The sequence below is a fragment of the Choristoneura fumiferana genome, chromosome 12 (genome assembly GCF_025370935.1).
Source record: "Choristoneura fumiferana chromosome 12, NRCan_CFum_1, whole genome shotgun sequence".
Lineage (NCBI taxonomy): Eukaryota > Metazoa > Arthropoda > Insecta > Lepidoptera > Tortricidae > Choristoneura > Choristoneura fumiferana.
The window spans coordinates 5407156-5419525 of NC_133483.1; the positions used below are offsets into that span (position 1 = coordinate 5407156).

The 12370-nt window shown below is 37.1% G+C and overlaps 1 protein-coding gene across 4 annotated transcripts in view; it reads left to right on the top strand.

Moving 5' to 3' along the window:
• The window catches only part of LOC141433155 (PDZ and LIM domain protein 3-like), a 40350-nt gene that overhangs the window by 17691 nt on the left and 10289 nt on the right, over positions 1-12370 (top strand). For all 4 annotated transcript variants that reach the window (XM_074095057.1, XM_074095058.1, XM_074095056.1 and 1 more), the window contains 2 exons: positions 2242-2325; positions 5968-6145. In XM_074095057.1, the coding sequence (XP_073951158.1) occupies positions 2242-2325; positions 5968-6145 (262 nt within the window). The remainder of the gene's footprint in view (positions 1-2241; positions 2326-5967; positions 6146-12370) is intronic.

The following is a 12370-nucleotide window of genomic DNA, read 5'->3' on the forward strand; positions in this document are numbered from 1 at the left end:
ATGCCTTTCTTAAATGGTCTATTTTTTTTCAACTACCCTTCCGTATTAGCATGGTTCATTAGAACTATTGGCGATCTCCAATTACTTTAATTTAAATGTGATGTTATCGACTAGTAATAACAATTTAAACAGATGTTACCAGAAGTCTTTGGAATGTTTAAAGTAACAAAATGATGTCATGGAAATGCATTTCTTACTTCGCGAAGCTGGCGTTACGAATCGCGTACAATAAAATACTTAGCATTGAAATATGTAATACTGCCTTATTAAAGCAAAAGGAGGTAACTCAAAAAAAGTACTTTGGAGTTATATACCATTGTTTGACGACCAGATGGCCTTGTGGTTAGAGAACCTGACTACGAAGCTTGAGGTCCCGGGTTCGATCGGGAATCGATCCCGTGTCGGGGCAGATATTTGTATGACAAATACGAATGTTTGTTCTCGGGTCTTGGGTGTTTAATATGTATTTAAGTATGTATCTATCTATATAATTATATTTATCCGTTGCTTAGTACCCATAACACAAGCTTTGATAAGCTTACTTTGGGACTAGGCCAATTGGTGTGTCGTCCCGTTAAAAAAAAAAAAAATTGTGTAGCTAAAGACATTCTGCATCACAAGGTATAAGTAACACAATTATTTTTTGAGATACCACCTTCTGCATTAGGAGGGAAGTATACTACTTATTTCATCATTTAGAAGCCACTTACCCTATTAATGTACAGTCACCAGCACCAGTATCTGACACAACGAAGCGTGCATAAATATCTGATACGACTCTATTTCTAGGGCCGGTAGGACATGTCAGATATTTTTGCACGCTCCGCTGTGGCAGATATTAATGCAGGTGACTGTACACCTACATTATATTTATGAAGACACACAATTTTTACTCAACGGCACCCAAGTAATAAAAATGGATAATAATCAGAATTAAATGAGATTACTATTATTATAACCAGTAATAGGTACAAAGGTATCCGGTAGTGAAAAATACAGTAATGTACGCCAATTAATGATTTTTACTATTTTTTTGGAGCCAGTGAAACCCTACTTCCTCTTCGGGAATCAGCTGACTTATCCACTAATATCAGCAAAAACGCAAAATTGCAAAATAATTACCTATATATTTAAATAGCACAAGCGTTAGGTGAGAGCACAGCTTTACGTAAAATTACCATAACGTTAATCAAAATAAACCTTCGTTTATTGCACATGCTTCGGATTACCAGAACTAGGGCAACATTTCTGTTTACGTGTTGCCATGTGCTTGCTATGTTTGCTTGCATGAACGCATGCACGGCCTTGTTAAATGTTTTACTGCATTTCTCTCTTCCATCGTTGCTTTTAGTTTTAAGGCCACAGACATAAATGTTTTTCTCGATTATATTATTTACAGAATGATCCATTTTTAAAGTGTTGAAGATTTCCAAACAAGTAAAGGCTTACATTTACATTATACCAGTGACTTCGGTGTTGTTTTATGGTGAAACAGATTAAAAAAATAAACGATTGGTCAATGCCACCACTAAACAGAAGAACAATGTTATTGGTTTTTTATCCTAATTGATCCCGGCTTCCCGTTAAATGTCAAAATGGATAATTCTGTAAAATTAAGTGTAACTATTGTTGTAGTTTTAGTAATGCCAACACGGCTCCACCACTTTTATAGACAGATGGCTCCTTTCAAGACCAATTAGGGGTTCAAAAAGTGCATGTGTCATCGTTTGATTATGCACTCTGATTGACGATTTACCATTACCATTAGATTTGCCATTTGTCTACGGGCACATTAGTAAATTTTAAGCCGAATTTAGACTTGCAAGAAAAATCGTGCAAGTTGCATTACATTGCGAGGCCGTAAAGCCAATGAGTTTGTAGTGGTCAATAGAGCGCCGCAATGTAATGCAATTTGCACGATTTTTCTTGCAAGTCTAAACTCGGCTTTATGATGACTGTCATCTTTTAAATTACCTTTCTTATTTAATGAGGGTTTCTCGACAGGCGAGATATCGCTAGATGGCGTTAGTATCGAGATGTCTGTTTCACGTTACAGTCTTGCTTGCGATTGGCTCATGTAGTTAAACCAATCACAAACGCGACATAACTGTCAAATTAGACAAAACGTTCAGGATACTAGCGCCATCTAGTTGGCTACAGAAACCTTTGGGATACTAAATAAACAACACCGTGTTGGCATTTACCATTAGCTCATGCCATTAATCATTCACGCATGTATAGGGACGTGGATCGCGAGCAACAGCCTCGCAGCGCGTCCTCGCTCGCGCCGCGCTCGCCGGTCTTCAACGCTGCATCGCCGTACAGGTAACCGACTTCACTCGATAGATGGCGCTTTTGATAATTGTCTAAGTACCTACACAAACTATTTGGCAGATTTTTCGAATCTTGCCTGTGAACAGACCATTCAAAAATGATGAAAACGATATGAAATTTAAATATCTGAAGAGTTGTAGAAAATTACTTCGCTCTTTAATTAACTTTCTCTATAATTAAATTATGCATATTACACGTTTTTTTTTTTTCAATTTTCGAATATAATTTTCACGAGTGTGATTCCAAAATCGGCCTCGTGCATATTTTATTAATATCAGTCAATATGTCTCCACGACCACATGTGATGTAGTTTGATGCTTTGTTAAGTTAGGGTGTCCTCCAATAGTAGATTTGGAAACTATGCCATCTTGTTTCATTCGACATTTTATAGCGGCCGTTAGATTATGACACGCTATTGAAGAAAGCATTGGCTTTCTATTCTAAAATAAATTAATTCACATTGGTTATACGGAAGTGTGAAACCGTTAAACTCAAACCCGTGCAAAATATCTCTGCTTCGTGGAAGAACCTGATAGTTGGTACATTAACAGATTCATAGGTGTAACCCACCTATAAGATAACTAGCGTTATCCCGCAGCTTCGTCCGCGTGTAAAAATAAACAATTGATTAGCTATCTATACCGGGGGAATTAAAAATAACATCTTAGTGTCCTCAAGAAATATGTCTGGCGAATTTTAAAGTCTCTATCTCTAGTGGTTTAGGCTGTGCGTTGTCTGCCAGTCTCTTACAGATTATAAGTAGGCGACTGTCGATAATGAATGGAATTGAATTTACATCGAACTGAAATGGTTACCAAACTGAGAAAATTGTAATGAAACTGAGTTTCGTACTTGATTGGAGTGGCGTAGCTAGATGGGTGTGGCTCACGAGCGTTTTGCCCGCCCGTTCCAGTGTGTTATGAATATTGATGCATACAAACGATGGCCTGTTTCTACTAATATAAGGATGAATACTTCACTTAAAAGAGAAACTACTTGTATCAGAAGTTGACGCAAATAGTTATCGTATGCATCAATATTCATAACACACTGGAACGGGCGGACAAAACGCTCGTGAGCCAGACCCAGCAGGGCTACTACGAAACTCGAAGTTCGTATCGTACTGTCCCTCTCGCTCTCGTATTAAACAGTATAAGTGTCAAAGGGACCGCACGACACGAATTTCTAGTTTCGAGTTTCGTAGTAGCCCTGCTGATATCCCAAGATTCAGGTGCAAAAAAGAAATTGGTCCATAGCTTGCAAAATTTTATTTCGTTGTTTGCACTTAAAGGCATCATTAGGTATATTTTTTTAACTCCTGACGCAAAAAGAGGGGTGTTATAAGTTTGACCGCTACGTGTGTCTGTATGTCTGTCTGTCTGTGGCACCGTAGCTCTTAAACGGGTGGACCGATTTGGATGCGGTTTTTTATATTTGAAATCAGGTTTTCTAGCGATGGTTCTTAGACATGTTTCATCAAAATCGGTTTAGCCGTTTTGGAGATATTGAACTTTAAAGTGACAAAGTCCTGGGTTTTCCAACTTTTTGTTGGTTAGGTTATAATAACTGACTGCAAGAAGAGGTAATGTTTTTTTATAATGTTTTAAACATTCATGATTTTCACTCATAACTACATTCCATCTTTTATCTTTTTTTTATCCAGAATTTGCAGGCTATAGGGTCCGACTCTAACTCTCCGGTAGCTACTCCACTGCCAGACTTTAGCATAACATAAAACAGACACTTAACAACAAGCACCAAAATATGTCTGCATCATAGGAACATCCCGAAACTATAGCTAACTATAGTTGTCAAGTGTTTTGGACATTTTCCATAAAACAGTCGTGCACTTGACACATTGTACAGTCGCTATCAGATATTTCGGAGCGGACAAGGTGGTCAAAAATATCGACAGTCGGCACATGCACTCTATTATTAATGCTACCCGAGGTTTTCATCGATTTTTGACAAGTTTTGAATCGTATCCTACTTTTGTACTACGAGTACAGATAGAATTATAAGTCAAACAGCTACCGGATTTTGAAAAAAATGAATACTTTTTATTTTTGTATGATTTTTTTAAACATTGTCTAAAAAAAACCCTTATTTCGTATCTCTATTGACGTGAAAGATCTTACATATTTGGGTTCGTCTTTGACGTTTCTAAAAATGTGTCGACGGTTTTCATTTGAAACTAATTAACACAAAAGTTATGGCCAGAAAACCAGTTTTTTGGCCTAAAATTGTTTAACTTTGATGCCAAATATCTCGAAAACAATGAACTTTGAAGTAAATATGGGATACTATATTGCTTAAATACGTTGTTGTTAATATAATAAGCTACAAAAATATTAGAAAACTGAGGAATTCAGATCGAAGGTCATTGGGGCATGGGATCCCCTTAAGGTAAGAGTTCATGTTTCGATATTTTTGATCACCTTGGCCGCTCCGAAATATCTGATGGCGACTGTCCATCGCGCGTCGCCTGCTGATACATATTTACGTAATTATTATGTGTACACGCTATATTCCATGCCATTGTTTTTTATTTCAAAATACTCGTAATAGAACAACTCTATTATGTATACTTGGATGCGTGATTTCGTAATCGTTGACTCAAGTAATTAGCCAGTAATTTAGTGAAGAAAAAACTTAGTCATATACACACGAATAGTTTGTTGGCACACAACTATATCTCAACATTTCAATGTCGAATTCCATTAAACCGATGCCCTTGTGAACGTGTGTGATGTCATTATGTAAGTCATTTCATAACGTACTTATCCAGTTTAATTTAAACTTTGCTGACTGTGATGCTAATATCGCAGGCTATATCGTTACGGATTATCAAACCCAACGATTAAAATTAAGGCAAAATCTTCATGTGCAATGAGATAGCTAAACAATAACTTATATACAGTTCTAAAATAAATGTCACAAAATGGAACATGGAAAAAAATATAACTAAGACAATATGAGATTAACATTTCTATACCTATACAAGGTGTTAATTTTTAAACTGAAAACCTCACACTCCAACTGTCTTCTTATTTTAAGTTAGTTTTATGCATATTCTTAAATACAAATACAAAACAATAACTACAAAATAAAATAACTATAAGATACAACCTCCATAATACCTACTGAAAATGAAAATGACAGGGCTAAGTAATGCACGAATAAGATAGGCAAGGATACACAATAGTTATAAAACTTGTATTGGATTTGCTAAGCCTAAAACAATGCAGCAGTACAGTCCCTGCATTAATATCTGCCACAGCGGAGCGTGCAAAAATACAGGCCCTATCGGCTCTAGAAATAGACTCATATCAGATATTTAGGCTCTGTTTCCACGAGAGATGTGCGAGGAATGTATTTTTCATGAACCAACAGAAACGCTTCATTTACCTCGCCTAGCTCCGCTCAGCTGTTTCCACCAGAGATGTGCTGTGCGAGGATAGGTAAACGCAGCGTTTCTATTGGTTTCTGAAAAAAACATTCCCCGCAACACATCCTCGCACATCTTTGGTGGAAACGCATCCTTATGCACGCTTTGCTGTGTCCGATAAGGTGCTGGTGACTGACTATACAGAGTAGATATATACAAGTTTTAGCGAAACTGGTATCCCACAGAACCCCAAGCCCCATGCCGGCGACCGCGTTCCGCGGGGCCGAGTCCCTGCCTCGCAGCACCCCCGTGCCGCACTACTCGTACCCGCCGCAGTTCAACGGCGAGCAACGGACCGTGATGCTGTCGCCGACCTACTCCACCAGGACTGATGACACCGCTGACGAGTCTATTGGCAGCCAGGTCAGTGCAGTACCGCTTTAAAGGTGCTCATAAACTTGAGAATTCATTTGTAATGAGCATTCTAGCGAATGTTCACGTTACAGGTAAAAGCTTATAACATAAATAGGAGCATTTTAGCAAGCATTCAAGCATAACGATGGTAAATTTGCTTCGAACTTTTTGCCGTGCATTCGACCGATATCATCACGAATAATGTTTTTGACGAGCATTTACTAGAGCGGTCCCTAGAATGATCGTATAAATGTTCATAGCAATGGTTGGGTCTATATATGCTTGGCTCTGTTCGTTGTTCAGTTCGAGAAATTTAAAAACGGCGAGATTTTTTTATTTGACGACGACGAATGTGTCTGAGTTTTACTCAATGTTCACATTGTTTGCCTTTAAAGACATGACATGACTGACATGACATATATTCAATAAAAAAAATCCGATTCGAGAGTTCCATTGTTGCCTAGACAAAGATGATCTAAATTTAAAAATAACGGCCGTTTAAATATGACTTTATTGACATTTTTTACATCATTTATATCGGTTCGAAGGACCAATAAGCTGATTCGACATTTAAATGGCTAGTCCCTCAACAATCCCACTGCGTAACTCTCTACGCAGCTCGTAACTTGCGACACCCACTCGTGTCCGTTATAATTTTTCGTCATCGTTAAATTGAAGCCATGCCAAAGAATAGGCCCATCGGTCATGTCACACAGTTCAGGGTAGATTTTAACTGTACCTTTCTATTGACATGCTATGGCTCTATCAGCCAGCAAAGTGACAGTCTGCGCATATGTAGGTAGGTACGAAAAATAAGACTAACAGCTTTATCATAGAATAATTGACTCATAAAACAACTGGCAGGAAGGGGCTTCGGATAGTATGTCCACTTGCATACCCAAATGGTTGAAACAAGTTGCCATAATTTTAAAGTTGGCATAGGAATTAATCGCTTAGAGCCTAATTGTGGGGAAACTGGTTTAAACTTTAAAGCTCCTTACCTTTTGACATTACTAAACTGAGTTTAATACTAAATCGAAATTTCGTTTTTCTCTAGTAAGTGGCCAGTAATGGCTTATGTAAAGTAAAGTAGGCATAGAATAAATATCAAATTCTATTTATAGGACATGTTTTGTAATAATTTCGTTTTTAATACTAGCTTTTTCGTTGACTGTACTTTTTGTCAACTTTACTTGCATTGTCACCCAAACTACATTTGCATACCTACCAAATTTCAAGTCGATGCCATTTACCGTTGAAGATTTCCGTCCTGTGGAGACGTTCCTGGCTGGACTACCAGGACATCACTACTAGATTATTGTATTGTCAAGCAATTTATATAAGTATACCAAATTTCAAGTCAATCCAACCACTAGAAGTTGGTCGAATTTAACTTGCAAGATTTGATTGCAGACAGACAGACAACGGGACAGGTGAACCTAAATAAAAGCTTTGAAAAAACAGTCAAAAAAGCCGTAATACAGGGAGCCTTCTGCTAATAAGCTATAAAGCTAAAATACTTTAACCGTGTTACTAATACTTAACAAACTACGAGTATATTTTCACTCGTGTGTTCCAGTTAAAATTCTCTTCGTTTCCTCTAACTAATGGCGGCTTTTATTGACAGATATATATATGTATAGATCTCTTTAGTTGCTCTGGCATTATAGGGTGAAAGATAAATGTCCCTCGAATAATTTGACTCTATTTTTTGTCCTTGACGTTTTCCACGATATAGGTTAAGACGTACGCGCGTTACGGTTATTTTGGCAGCCGGCCAGAACGCTATTATGTCTAAAGATACGTTATTAATTAAATCGAACTAATTTAACGGCGTCAACCTACGAAGACAGGATATCTAGAAGATATGATATCTGGTTAAATGTACGCAACAACTGCTGTTCATTAATGCTTTCAAACATCGTAGGAGTCTAAATCGGATATCTGATTCATGTACGCAATTAGACGCTATGTTACTCTTGCTCATGCGATTTGAGTAATGAATTGCTACGTCCCCGTTACGCATATATATGGCAATGATTCAAATTTTAGCGAGCTACGGTTAACGATAATGTACTTATAGCTTTACTACACACTAATTATTAAACGAAGATGTATAAGTTGCGGCGAGGAAGCGTTAATTACGTTAAGAGATAGGACAATAATTGTAGCGAGTTATATTGTGGTTGTACGTTGCACAAATTTTATGAACTGAATAAAATGCAAGCACTGATTCGAAGAAAAACTGAATTTATTAAACTCTTACAAGAGAACACGTCTTGACATCAAAAAAAATAATACGTTCTGTTTGGTGTTGCCAACAATAATCTCAAATACCTAGTTAAGTATGCTTATCAAAGGATAACTATTACCCCTCACTATACTACTTTATTACTTATGAAAACTATTATCCCTCATAGATTTTGAATGGCAATAGCGAGTTTGACCACGGCACTTATTTGCCAACTCAATTAACTTTTAATTTTATTCCCAATTTAAAAATATAATTTTATTATTAACTGAAAGTTACCTCACCTTTACCACATTAGATTTCAGCAAAAAAAAAAGTTTCAAGAGAATGTCTGTCCTCTAGGGATCCATGCCCAAAGTAATCTCCAGGGACTAAAAGAAGCATGGAATGTATGTGATCAAGTATCGGGTAATAAATAATGCCTGTTTAATGCTGGCGTCTCACAGGCTCCGCGAGAGGCTCTCGCCCACTCGACGCCTATTTTCCCGCTATATTTCCAAAATAGAATGCATCAAAATCACGTTGTTTACTCGGGAGGGAGCGACTGGAGCGGCAGTTCGCGATCGCACGCTGTACGACACACGTCCGCGCTACTCAGTGTTACCTCACACCAGGATGTCGGTCAACCCCAATTTCTTCCCCAACGGGTACCAGGACCCCATGCATCCAGAAGAGGAAGTCGTTACGAACTGGGTGCGTGCAGCGCAATCACAGCATGAACTAAAACCAATCAAACGCGTTAACCATCTAATCCCTGCGACACTATGATTACGAGTATTACGGCCATGTCGCACCGACTAAGTGATTTATAGCGATGCTTCTAATTGAAAACCAGATGTGACGGTCAATGTAATTTAACTGATCGGGAAATTTCCGATTCCATTTCTCGAATGTTCTATATCTAATTTTGGAGCACTTGAAACGCGCGTTCTGTTACAAAATATGTGATGTAATAACTCGTGAGCTTTTACGACGTAATTTTCCGAGAAGAAGTATGTGAGTGATTGCGTCGGAAAATGATTTTCATACGACCGCGTTGTTTTTTAACTAACTTTTAAATATTTAAGAATTGCAGACTCGATTCTCATTACTTTCTTTTCTTACACCGAATACTTATTAGACTGCTTTTTTTATTGTTAATTTGCTTATACTCCTTTTCAAGTTAGATTTACTTTACTTATTTATAGTCGTATAACTAATGCTTTTACTTCTTTCTTTTTTCAAAATGCAATTTTAAGAAAACTTGACTTTTTTATGACACCGCTAGTTTTTAACATACTCGTAACCATTAGGATACTTAAATTCTTCTGCACGTCGTAAGTCATTTTAATTTTTCTTGAAACTGGTTTATTTTAATGAAATAATCGAAAGTAGTTTCTAAGTACAATATCACCTTGAATTTCACCTTCACCCCCGTTTGATTGACATCGTCAGCTGTGCCGCTATTTTCAGCGCAATGTCATCTTCCGTAACTCCTGAACACCCACTTGAAAAATTACGAACGTGTAATAATGACAATAAATGTCAACTAAAATCAACGAGTGAGGAATAAGATTGTGACAAAGTAGTTGAAAACACAGCTTAATGGCCCTATAAATCAAAATAACAAACTGTTAAACGACTATCAAAAATAAATATAAGTTGCACGTCAAAACATTCTTGACACTACCGTTTTGCACTAATTCTTCATGTCGTTCATTCATGACATTCTTCATGTGGCCTGAAATGGCCTCGTTATAAAATATATTTTTATTCCAATAATTTTAATTTAAAATTAAAGTAATTATTCTGCATTTCTTTATACTTTCTAAGTGTTATTTCGATGTTAAGAGACAAATTCCTGAAAGTAAGTGTGATTTATCTGCAGCTCACTAGCTTTCTTCATTTAAAACATCTTTTGGAATTAAGTAATTAGGTACAACTGTGTTTTATTGAAACGGTAATCAGCTCTCCATAGAGCTTCACTAGTTACCAGCTATTGTTCGTGATTCCGTGTGCAAAAATTTGTTTATCGCTATCCCTTTTTTTTCATTTAACTAAATTGGTTCAGTGGTTTAAGCGTGAAGAGCGTAACAGACAGATAGATTCCGTTTGGAATTCACGCTTTATCCAAGCGAAGTCTACAAATGTTTTACTGAAAATATTGTATTAATAATATACGGAGCGGCAAAAAATATGGCCCTCAAATGTATGCAGAATCGGTAATTTTGTATGAAGGGTGGGCCAAATTTTTTGCCGCTGAGTACAGATGAGAAAATGGCAGGAATTCGCAAGTTCTATAGATGTTTGCGCGGTACGTGTGAGTATGCGTTGCGTCAGCTCTTCAAAGCTGCTAGTAAGTAAACACACGCTCGAAATAAACAGCGGACTTATTGTTTGCGCTTTCATATGACAGGCTAAGGAAAACTAGGCATCTTTTTGTTATATTCGTATCACTTCGTTTTATTTCGAATAGAGACCCAAATTTTTACAATTAACTAAGAAGAACAAGTTTTTGTTTTGCTTGTTGCAGCTAATAGCTACTTCTGAAGAAGCACGATACAAGATGTTAAGCGTAGCTTTCTAGTATAATGTAGTATGTTGTAATGTTGGATAACTATACGTAGTAGATTTAACTATGTAGTTATGTGTTTTGAATATTTGCTTGTTTATATCACGAAAGTTCAAGGAAACTACCTTTATCGCCTATTTTCGTGACAAATAAAATTCGCCCTGAGTGTTGGGTAGGTAGCTATGCCTACGCGAGAGCGTACTTGCAAGACTACGTCAACCATAAAATACGCTGTCTATCAAACGATTACTTTTACGTTATGACTAGGTACATTATTGAGTCTGAACTCTGAACATGCGTGACTTCTGTCACGAGTACAAAAATACTCGTTACGCGTTTGTTGATCAACTAAAAGTTCTTAGGAAACGCTAAAATTCGAACATCAAGTCGTCAACAGTAGGTACAGTCAAGGGCAAAGATATCGACACGGCCGAAGTTGCAAAAATATGTATACACGGCCTTAATGTTAAGTGCATAAAGTCGTGTATACATATTTTTGTAACTTTGGCCGTGTCCATATATTTGCCCTTGACTGTACTTATATTTAAATGCGTTTGTCTTAAAAACTTGTTGCCATGTAACTATTTTTTTCACGGTTTAGCCCAGCACCTACTAAGCTTTCTTTCCTTGTAATAAGTAAAGTTATTAATACTTAAAGTTAATACTTAAAACTACTTACCTAATACTTGTTTTTGTTTTGTGTTCTCTGTAATTACAATGCATTTTTTTTTATTTTTTTTTTATTTGACTGGATGCCAAACGAGCAAGTGGGTCTCCTGATGGTAAGAGATCACCACCGCCCATAAACATCTGCAACACCAGGGGTATTGCAGATGCGTTGCCAACCTAGAGGCCTAAGATGGGATACCTCAAGTGCCAGTTATTTCACCGGCTGTCTATATCAACAAATTGTTGCACACGCTTTGATCATGAATTGTTAAACATCTCAGTCTCCATTAGAAACAAACATTTTATCAAAGGTATATTGTCTCCAACCATAACTATTTTACAGCATTCCCCAATCTTTGAAGTGATTTCAGAATAAATATAGGTATTTTATAGTCGACCACGACCCACATTGATTCTGCATCTGTATAAATAGTAGGACGAAACGGAGTAGAAATCATAACCCACATGAAACAACCTCGTGGTATAAATAGCGCAGACGCGTTTTGCTTATAACCTCGATTCCTTTAATTACTAGTGTGGGAGAAAGCATGTTTATCACACCACAGATTATACTACCCGAGTATGCTGTGGTACTATCAGCCAAATAAGTCATCTATCAATTTTTAAACAAATTCCTATCAAATGAATATGTCGCTAAAGTCGAACTTTCAGGTTGACAGGCACATCTATTGGCATTTTTTGTGACATGCAAACGATTATTAACTTTAGGGTGTAGACCACATTTGGCTGATGGTACAGGCAC